The sequence below is a fragment of the Arachis ipaensis genome, chromosome B04 (genome assembly GCF_000816755.2).
Source record: "Arachis ipaensis cultivar K30076 chromosome B04, Araip1.1, whole genome shotgun sequence".
Taxonomy (NCBI): Eukaryota; Viridiplantae; Streptophyta; class Magnoliopsida; order Fabales; family Fabaceae; genus Arachis; species Arachis ipaensis.
Window position 1 is genome coordinate 132,664,003 of NC_029788.2, and position 10,024 is coordinate 132,674,026.

The window sequence follows — 10,024 nt, forward strand, 5'->3', positions numbered from 1 at the left end:
AGAACTCTCCCTGTGCGTAAGGAAGGATTACAAACTTGAGAACACAAATAGGCCCATATTAGGCCCAAATTATAGCCCATGGCTTCATAGTGTAAAACAAAAAAAAATCTTAGAAATTGGAAAAGATAGGAAGTAGTTAGAACTTGGAACGGAGTGTTATCCATTTTGAGCTACGCAGCCACCGGGAATGAGTGAGTTAGTTACAATGAAAAGCAGAGCTGATAATGACTCCTTCTGGACTTGGAACACCAACGACAACAAAGGGCAACAAGGTCAATTCCCAGTTTCCAAGTTCCTCGGTAACAACAACAACAGCAAGTCTCAGACGTTGGTGTTGGGTCCTGGCTTTGGTGCTGGTGTCGGGTGCGGTGCTGGCTTAGGATTCGGTCTGGTCGGTGGATTCGGTTACGGTGGCTGGCCATTCAACCACCTTAGGTTAGTTTTCGGTCTTGGAATGGGTTGCGGTGTTGGATTCGGGTTCGGGTTCGGGCAAGGGATTGGTTACAACTTTGATTTCCAAACTCGCAAGTCTAGAAAGTCTAAGAAAAAATTTGAAGATTCCAACAAAACTATTGTTATTCAGATATGATATGATTATTGTTTTTCCACGTTATTGCAATTTTCAACTTGTGAATTTTCTTCACTAAGTAGTAGTGACTTGTTCTTATGAATTTTTATTCTGCTTAATTATGCTATTGAGTTGTTAAATTGGAATATTTGTTTATCCCATTGAAATGCCATCAATCTTTGTTCACTTTTTAATTGAATTGAATTGGACTTTGGCATAAAAAAAAATTGAATTTTATTAGTCAAAACTCAAAATGCATAGTATTAATGATCAATTTGGTTCAAACAAATTTTCCCTTCAAGTTTCTAACGAAATACAAGGTAATTACTAGTGACTATCGAGTAGAAAACTAATTAAGATTCAGCAGAACTGAATTAGTCAACTTAATTCTGGTAAGTGGTAACATTCTAGGATATAGTATGTACTAGTAGGATCTGATTTAGAAAGTGGTTTATCTATCTTGTTCCAGATTCAATGTCATTGAATGTTGAGCTTTGATTCCGTGCTAAAGTTAAACCCATACACCCATGGTTGTTCTCAGCCTGAGACTCTGTTGACTGGCCTTGTTGACCAACATTTTGAGCACTATGAGCTTGTGTCATACCTCCTGCTTCTTCCAACATTTTAAAATAAGCATAAGGTCCCCATCCTGCATAATAAAAACATCATATCAGGTTGTTGATTATATGGTTCATAAAAGATATAAATTTTAGTTGTTACTTTGACTATAACAATAATGCATTTTTCACTAAGGAAGAATCGGTTACATAGATCAATTGACATCATTATATGCTAGTGAAAACTCGCATACAGTTGTCTTCATCTGAAGTTGATAGTTGTGAATCGTTAGATGACGGTTCTTAACTATCAAGTTCCCGTGAAGACAACTGCATTGAGTTGTCACCTTATATGCTATCATTAAGAAAGGAAAAAAATGGACATATGCGAGCAGACACAAGCGAATTATTAAATTATAAATCATAAAAATATGCACTGAATGCAATACCTTCAGAATGATAAGGAGGGGGGAAAAACTGCAAATAGCAAAATGTAGCTACTATAAGACCTGAAATAAGAATCATTCGGAGAGTCAAGGCAGGCACCAACAGTTGTAAGTAGTATTTTCATCTCTCTTTTGGGAAACTTAAGATGCATAGTTAAATTACTGATCATTATAACTACTGATATACCTAGAAGACCTCCGGCAAACACATCCTCCCAGTGGTGCCAATAATCATCAACTCGAGAAATACCAACGAGCGACGCAAAAAGTAGAGGTAGAAAAACAAGGCAAAGTTTCGCTACATGGCCTGCGCGGTCAAATGCTTTAATTTTCCCAGATAAGTACAATGATAAGAACCCTAGACCAGCAAATGACCCTGAAAAAAAAAACAACAAATGAACTAAAAATTTCAGAAAATTATTTGAATGGAGTTATACTTTTTCCACTATTCACAATGCTACATACATGAAGTATGGCCACTTGGGAAGCTCTTATGTCCTTCCTTTATGATGTTCTTGTCACCATGGCATACTACATTTCCCAAAGTATCATAAACCTAACAAGAAGCTGTTTATCAGAGATACAGCAGCCATAAAGAATTGGTGGATGCTATAGATTTACTCGTGTTGATGTGGAAAACCATTCACCAAAACAATCACTTAAGACCTAAAATTCAAGAAGGACATACATCCTTTCCGTCTGGGAAACATCGCCAAAAGAAGTCTGGTCGAGGTCGACCAACTGCGTCCTTTATTGCATCAGTGATTACTGCTGTTACCAAAACGGAGAATAACAGACCTGCAGAAGCAAACGATTTCCTATCATTGGCTCTAGCTGTTTCTAAGGAATTTAATAAATCAGTGTAGTTCAAAAATCAATACCCAGTATGGCATGGTGAAGATCATAGACATCTCTCCTTCGGATATAGACAACAAGAAAGATCACCATAGGCAATAAAACTGCATATAACTAACCATGCCAAGATAATGAATAACAATGTAGCCTTGTTAGCATGTGTATTCAAGAAAAATATGTATGATGTTAAGCTTTAAACTTACAGGAACGGCCCAAACAGGGACTGTATTACTCTTGAGTGGATATTTGAGGTCAGTCATCATATCCTTCCCGACATAGCGATAGAAAGGATGGATAATGTCCAGGATGGCCACAATCAACACAAGGAGCAATAGGATGAGCCAATCATGCTTGTGTGTTCTCGCAACTGCATATCCATGAGAACTCACAGTATGTGAACCAAGCTGGACTTCCCTCACTCTGAGTTCCTAGAGCAAACAAAATCGTGATTGTTCATTAGAAGAACGCCGAAGCTAAACTACCAAATGTTTGTTTAATACACACCAATAGATGTTCATCATGTCCATACAACAAAAGCAGACAACCAAATTTAATTGTCCCTTAAAATTTTGCATTAATACACTGTATATCTTCATACACTTTATACAAGGGCAACACAACTAACAAATGGAGGTCATCCATGAAATTTTTGTCTCATTTTTACCAAACACACCCTAAATGATTATTAGAAGGTAAAAACTTAGATTGTACATCAATCCATCTGACAGAACTACTTGCATAAGAAAATAGACACATGCTAAAAGCACTCTATATATCTTTTCCAAAGCCTTTGTTTTAGTAGCTAAGACTGAAACAAAATCTTAGCTAAATTGTATACCTCTCCATTTGTGTCTATCAATGGTAAATTAACGGATGAAAAGTGAGCCCCAGCCGCAGCAGAGATCCGCGGCATCCTGCTTGATAAATCCTAGCCTCCTAGGTAAACCCCGAAGAAAGCAATTTCGGGGGGCAAAATGTTGCAAAAAATTACTGTGATTTGCTTTGCTACACTTAAAAAATTTTCTGTGGTTTAAGAACCTGGCAAATCCTCTATGTGTATAGCACACAGAGCATCTCAAATATTCCTGAAAGTTTGAATCAGTTTAATTCAGCACGAATGGCAGTGTCTCCAGAGCCATATGCAATAGCATGTCTCCGTCAAAAACAGTAAACACACTCAAAGAGAAGTCTTAAACACCAATTTGGTTCAGGAATTCCATAAAATCACCACAAAACAAGATAATCCAATTAAATTCAATACACAACTGTAAGCTTCAAAGTTAAGCCAATCCAATCAAAAACAGATTAACATAGCCTGCTACCCGTAAATGAATCACAATTCTCATGAAAGATACAGAAAAAAAAAAAAATCAAAAGGATGTTATGAGGTAAAGCCAATGAGTGATTTCAAACTAAATTGAGTTAACCTGGATTCAAAACGCATAGATTTCAAATGGAAATGAATATAAATCAAAGTTAATTTAATTCCATGCATTCAAAACTCATAAAAAGTTAAAAACAAAATGATTATATCTATAAAGGGCGAATTTTTTTCACAGAAAGTTGACATTTCTACTATACCCAATTGATATTAAGATAAAAAGTGAAGAACTTTAGCGTGTACGGACCTGAAGGCGGGTTGTAAGATACTGAAAACGAAAGAAGGCTATGAAATCCGACAAGGCCATTGTGAAGTAACGAAAAATCAAAGAACTCTTAGACGGAGAGAAAGAGAAAGAGAAAGAGGAGTTGTAGCAGTTTCAGAGAATAAAGGGGTATCGAATTTCAATTAAAGTTTTAAAATTTAAATTTTTTTGTGCACACACACGGAAAAATAGGAGAGAGTTAGAAAGAGGATAATTATGATGCAGCAGAGCAGAGATTCAAAGGCACCGTTTGGTTTCTTTAATTTAATTACTTACCTTTGTGAATTGAAGGAATGGGTTAGACTTCTCTCTGTATTTGTGGAACTCATACTCAGATTCAGATTGGATTGGTCCCCTACATTATAGGGCTGTATCTTAACTAACATTTTGCAACAAAAGGAAGCTTCTTAAGTTCCAATAGAAAACCATAATCAATTTTAGGATAATCTTAAAAAGTGTTGTAGATTTGTAGAGTAAAAAATCTAAGGGTCATTAACTTTTTATCTCTTTGCTTTATAAACTTTTCTCATTTTGGTTAATCTAAATTTCTAATTATATATTCTTTAATGGGTAAAGTACTAAATTGATCTCTTACGTATGGACGTAATTCTGTTTTGATCTTTAAGGTTTAAAGTGTATCCAAAAAAGTTTCATTTAACTTCAATTTAGTCCCACCAGATAACAAAGATAAATAATTAATGAAATGTCCTACATGATAGTAGTATAATAATCTAGAGAATAAGTACAAGCTCCAAAGGCACAAAATCAACCGTGGATGCATCAATAAATTTATTTATTATAAAACTAAAAAAAATGTTAAATACATGTATTGATGCATCCACGGTTGATTTTGTGCCTCTAGAGCTTGTACTTATTCTCCAAATTATCAACTTTGTTCTTATACTACTGTCATGTAGGACATTTCATTAATTATTTATCTTTGTCCTCCGGTGGGACTAAATTGAAGCTAAATGAAACTTTTTTGGATTCAAATAGGACACTTTAAACCTTAAGGACCAAAACAGAATTACGCTCATACGTAGGGGATCAATTTAGTACTTTACCCTTCTTTAATTTATAATTTTTATTAGGTGTGAGTTTGATTAATCTATTTAAGATAGGAGAAAATCTAGGAGATCAGTATTTTTATTAAAATTTAGTCCGAACTTAATCAGCAAAAAAAAGAGTGAGTAATTTCACATTATTAGATATAATCTCATACTATTAAAAATACTAATGATAACTACAAATTACAAAACTTACTAGTCCTTAACACTCCTTTTAAAATAGTTATGAATTTTTTTACTAAAATATATTTTTTTATTCTACCAACTGCTTAAATTTAGAAGATTCTAATTTCTATTGTATAATAAGAAAAAAAATTGATAGTGACGTAACTTTAAAATTCGTTAGAAAATCTTAAAATCTCAAAATATCTCTCTATCTCTCTTTCTCTCTAATTTATCAATTTTTTATTTTATAAAATTTAATTTTGTGGTGATAAAATAATTATAAAAGTAAAATGTCTTGGTACTGTCTAAAAATTTATATTGTTTATTGTGTCTATTTTTGTTAACAAAAGTGTTCATATTGAATACTATTTCAGTCTTTCACACATTAATTATTTTTAAACTATAACATAAAAAAATCCATAAGGAAATGACACAAATTAGAGACAAGAAAACATAAAATTATTTCAGACTTTTTTTTTTAAAGTTGAGACCAAAATTATATAAATTCCCTACCTATTTATTATTTTTATTCTGTCCTAATTACCAAACTGAGATATATTCTTGTATATTACTTGTTTGTAGGAATTTTAAGGTTTATTTATCTCTTTGTTGCTTCTTGATAGAGAGCTTTATTTTACTCTAAATTGCAGAAGCTTCGATCCATGAAGCCTCTGTTGAGTTGGTTCTAAATTAGTTCACTGAATTTGGGATTACAGATGTCAAGTGGTGGCCAATTATAGTGTCAACAGAACTTTGAATATTTAACTCTAAATTTACTTCAAATTATTTTATCCGCCATAGTTTTAATCATATAGATTTCGAAACAAAATGATAATGGTTTCTACTTTTCCTAGCTCAAAGAATCTAGGACCAAATGATGTCATACTTTCATCTTGACTATTACTTATTTTATTCCTGAAGTGTAATAGTAAGCTAAGAAAACTTGAAAGGGTTAAGGGAAATAAAGAAAATAAAATCACAAGATTAAAGAGGTAGGAAAAGAAAGGAAAACTTAGTTCCATGATAGGAATCAATTATATGGTTAACACTATTAGAATTTAGAAATGTTGGCCTCAAATTCTTCTCTGCTGCAAAATTTCAGCAGTTATAAAATTCTACATTCCTATTTTTCTTATTTTGCTCTTCATTTTGTTGTCTTAGTGTTCTTCTTGCCTCTGAAAAACTTGGCAAAATTTGGGATTACCTTCTTTCTAGCCTTAACCGGGAAAGGACTAACAAGCCGAGTCGCCGGCGAAGAAGACTTTTGAAACTTCATTCTCCTGGCAGGAGTTATGCTGCCATTGGATTTGAAGCTCCTTCTAGACATGGCTCTCTGGAAGTTCTTGGAATTACTTCTTTCACGTTTCCTTGGCCAATTCTCAAATTCTTCACTACTAACCCTTCTTGCAAGAAACTTCTCTTCTGCTTGCTTTTCCATCAATTTGGTTTCCTTAAGTTCTTTCTGAGCTATTTTTGTTTTCATTAGTATTTCTCTCTCACTGGCCTTGAAAGCTTCAATCCATGCCTGAGCTGCCTCAACTTTCTTATCAGCGATTTCCTCGGCCGCAGATGCATGATTGGTTAAGTACTCATACTCAAATTTTGAGATAGTAATCACAGAACCATGCTGTGATGATGAAGCTCTTTCTCTCATTGTGTTCTCAGCAAGTGTCTTCAGCTTCTCTAAGGCTAAAGCCTCTGAAGTTTTTGCTACTTCTAGCTCTTGCATGGCGTCTCGCAATCTTTCCTCAGTGATGTCAATCTCAGACTCAATCTTTTGTATCTCTGCACTGGTGGCTGTAACCTCTTGACTTATCAGATCCTTTTCCTTCTTTGCATCGTCCCGTTCGGTCTTGAGATTATCAAGGGTATGTGTTAGACTCATGAGTATGGATTTGGCCTTCTGTTCAGCTGCAGACACAGCTTCTAGTTTAGATTTTGCTCTTAAGAACTTGGAATTCAGATTAAGAACTGTTGAATCAACTTTTCCTTCTTCCTTCTTCAAGCGAACCGTCTCGGCTGTTACATGATTCAACTCATTTCTTATGACATCCATAGACACCATAAACTGAAAACCTTCTTCTTTAATCAAAGCCAGTTCTTTCTTTGCTGCTTCCAATTCTTCTTTTATATTTTTTGACATCATAGCAGTGCCTTCTGATTCCTCTTCTTTCGCGAAACCTGCTTCAAATTGCTTAATACCTTCATCTCCTTTAGCCCTTTTCTCATTTTCTTTAACTGAGTTCAACTCATTCTGCAAGAGTTCAACATCTGACATAGTCACAGCTAATTTCTTTTCAAGCTCTTTGGATTCCTCTATCTCTGCAATGGCCTCCTTCATTTTCTTCCTCATGCTTTCCAATTTCGCCTCATGCTCATTCGCTTCCTTTCTTCTCTGTGCTTCAATTTCTTCCAATTCTTTCAAGGCTTCAATCCTTGCAAGTTCAGCAAGAACTTGCTCTTCATTGGCTTCCTCAATCTCCTTCCTAAGCCCTTCTGCAGTTCTTGAACAATTGATAATCTTGGAGCTTGATTCCTCGAATTCTTTCTCGGCTCTGGACTTCTGTTCCAACACAGAAGCCACATCAAGCTTAAGCTTGAATAAATCCCTCTTAACACATTCCAACTCTCTCATCACATTAGCATACTCATGATGCTCATTCCTTTTTACAACCAATGCACCATTTTGGTTCTTTCTCCTCTTCTCTAGTGTTTCTATGTCTCTCATTTGCATCTTCGCCTTGTTACTCGATTCCTCGATCAAAGAAGACAGACTTTTCACTGTCTTCTTCGCATTAGAAAGCTCGGATTCTGCCCGAGCTTTCGCAGATTCTGCTGTCCATCTGCTCTCCTTGTACCGGCCAATATCGTTTTTCACTTTGTGTAGCTCTCTTGTTCTTGAAGGTGGCTTCTGAGAAACACATGATGGAAACAAAAAAAACAAGTCACAACATATTAAACTTTAATCAAACAACATGAAGAGAGGTTTTAACTTTTAATTTAGTTTATTGTGTTATATAAATTCTAAACATACCAATGAAGGAGCATCATCAGTACCAGCAAGCCTTTCATCAAACAAGTTAACTGCATCTTTAACTGATCCAACTCCTCTTCTATTACCAAGCCTTGTGCCATCCATCTAGAGCTGAAAAAAAAAATGCAAATCCAAAACTGAAAGGTTTATATAATTCAGATCACTATAATGCAATAGCATTTATTAGAAATTCCAACCCCCAACATAAAGCAAAAGTTTTCTTTTTTGGGTGTCTTTAATTTCTGCTATCTGAACATTCTACTATGTGACATTTATTTACTAGAATAGTAAAACATCACAAAGGGAATCATATGCCATACCTGATTCTGTTCCTTAGAATCTGCTGAAACAAAAATCAAATTTTTGTGAAGAATTTCTAAGCTCAAATAGAAAAAGAATAATGGATGCAAGATGGCATAAGATGGAGGGAGTTTCAATGACTGGCTGGTATTGGACATATCGCTACCTATCCATTTATGATTATTTAATTTCTATTTAGATTTTTCCAAAATTCCATTACACGTTTTACAGAGTCATTAATTTTTGTTCTAGGGACCACCTAGATTTCACTTTCACTAGTTTTGTCTGGTTTTATAATAGTAAAGAGTCCCTTCTCTTAGAAACTGAAAACTTGTGCCAACCAATGCTTTTGTTATGTAAAATATATAACTTTCTGATGTTTACTATTTCAGATATCTTGAAGAATGTTATTGTCTTATTGATTTGTCTTCCAACAAGAAAGAGAACAATCAAATCATGGATCAAATAGAGCATGCAAAATGTTTGCCCTGTACAACAAACTTATTTATCAAACTCAAGACTTCATCTAAACTCTTGAAATTTATGTAAATTTATCAACTTATAAGAACTTTTGGACCAAAACTGTGAACTTAATTTGAGAGTTAATTGTCTTGTGAAAACCAGACAAGTCATGCAACAAGAACTGATTAAGAATTAAGATGACTATGTTTTTTGTCTTTTTGATGTGGCTTTCCATTTGGGCAGAAGACTTGTGAGTTGTGACATTTTCTAAAGTTGTCTTGTCGTTAAGGAAAAACCATGGCTTTACCACAAAGGAATCTTATGGCTTAAGGATAATCCACATCTTCAAATACGGATCTATTAAATTGAGTCTTCTACATGTGACAACCAATGTGGCCATGCATTTATAATAAGAAAAAAAAAAAAGAAGGACCAATGTGGCCATGCATTTATATTAAGAAAAAAAAGGAGGGGCCCTTTGCAGTTTGCAATAACACAAGGTGGATTGGGCTATCCGGCTACTGATATTTTATTTTATATACATATACATATACATATATATAACGGAAAAACATGCGAAGCCACTAAAATCTAAGGGTGAGCATAGATCGGTTTGGTTCGAGTTTATGGTAAAATTAGAACTAAATCGATCAAAATGTAATTGGTTCGTTTGATTTGAATTTACGATTTTTTGTATATGTATCTGAACTAAACTAAACCGATTAAGAATAGATTGGTTCGGTTCGGGTAATTGGGTACTCGATTACTTTGAAATTCCAAAAAAATAAAATCAAATTTTTATCTTAAAAATTCAACAAGTATAATAAACATGTAATATTAATAGAAATAATCCAAACATGTTAAATACCAAATACATTAAAAACTAAACTCATTAAAACTCAAACATATTAATAGTAAATAATC

At 34.2% G+C, this 10,024-nt stretch overlaps 3 protein-coding genes across 6 annotated transcripts; 1 reads left to right on the forward strand and 2 right to left on the reverse strand.

Moving 5' to 3' along the window:
- Positions 224–716, forward strand: LOC107638203 (protein TRIGALACTOSYLDIACYLGLYCEROL 5, chloroplastic; the record flags this gene model as incomplete). Its single annotated transcript, XM_016341371.2, is given in 1 exon segment — positions 224–716. A coding segment is annotated over 1 exon segment (366 nt), but the record flags the coding sequence as incomplete, so codon positions are not given.
- Positions 800–4,465, reverse strand: LOC107635693 (putative lipid phosphate phosphatase 3, chloroplastic). 4 transcript variants are annotated; one of them, XM_016339240.2, is made up of 9 exons: positions 4,349–4,465; positions 3,265–3,511; positions 2,630–2,854; positions 2,453–2,540; positions 2,260–2,369; positions 2,037–2,127; positions 1,759–1,947; positions 1,575–1,634; positions 800–1,217 (listed from the first exon to the last, which is right to left on the reverse strand). In XM_016339240.2, the coding sequence occupies exons 2-9, from the start codon at positions 3,337–3,339 to the stop codon at positions 1,024–1,026; spliced, it is 1,032 nt and encodes a 343-aa protein (XP_016194726.1). In that variant the 5' UTR covers positions 3,340–3,511; positions 4,349–4,465; the 3' UTR covers positions 800–1,023. The 4 variants fall into 4 exon arrangements, with proteins under 4 accessions (XP_016194726.1, XP_016194727.1, XP_016194728.1 ...); XM_016339241.2 differs by lacking the exon at positions 4,349–4,465 and adding an exon at positions 4,055–4,342; XM_016339242.2 differs by lacking the exons at positions 3,265–3,511; positions 4,349–4,465 and adding an exon at positions 4,055–4,342.
- On the reverse strand, positions 6,289–9,332 carry LOC107635694 (protein PLASTID MOVEMENT IMPAIRED 2). The gene is made up of 3 exons (XM_016339243.2): positions 8,659–9,332; positions 8,339–8,449; positions 6,289–8,215 (listed from the first exon to the last, which is right to left on the reverse strand). The coding sequence occupies exons 2-3, from the start codon at positions 8,441–8,443 to the stop codon at positions 6,449–6,451; spliced, it is 1,872 nt and encodes a 623-aa protein (XP_016194729.1). The 5' UTR covers positions 8,444–8,449; positions 8,659–9,332; the 3' UTR covers positions 6,289–6,448.

Excerpts from the sequence above, each read along its gene's own strand:
- LOC107635694 (XM_016339243.2), bottom strand. The coding sequence starts at position 8,443 with ATGGATGGCACAAGGCTTGGTAATAGAAGAGGAGTTGGATCAGTTAAA. Across the intron at positions 8,216-8,338 it reads CTGATGATGCTCCTTCATTG|AAGCCACCTTCAAGAACAAG; the intron begins GTATGTTTAGAA and ends TGTGTTTCTCAG.
- LOC107635693 (XM_016339240.2), bottom strand. The coding sequence starts at position 3,339 with ATGCCGCGGATCTCTGCTGCGGCTGGGGCTCACTTTTCATCCGTTAAT. Across the intron at positions 1,635-1,758 it reads GTTTGCCGGAGGTCTTCTAG|GTCTTATAGTAGCTACATTT; the intron begins GTATATCAGTAG and ends TTCTTATTTCAG. Across the intron at positions 1,218-1,574 it reads CCCTCCTTATCATTCTGAAG|GATGGGGACCTTATGCTTAT; the intron begins GTATTGCATTCA and ends TTTATTATGCAG.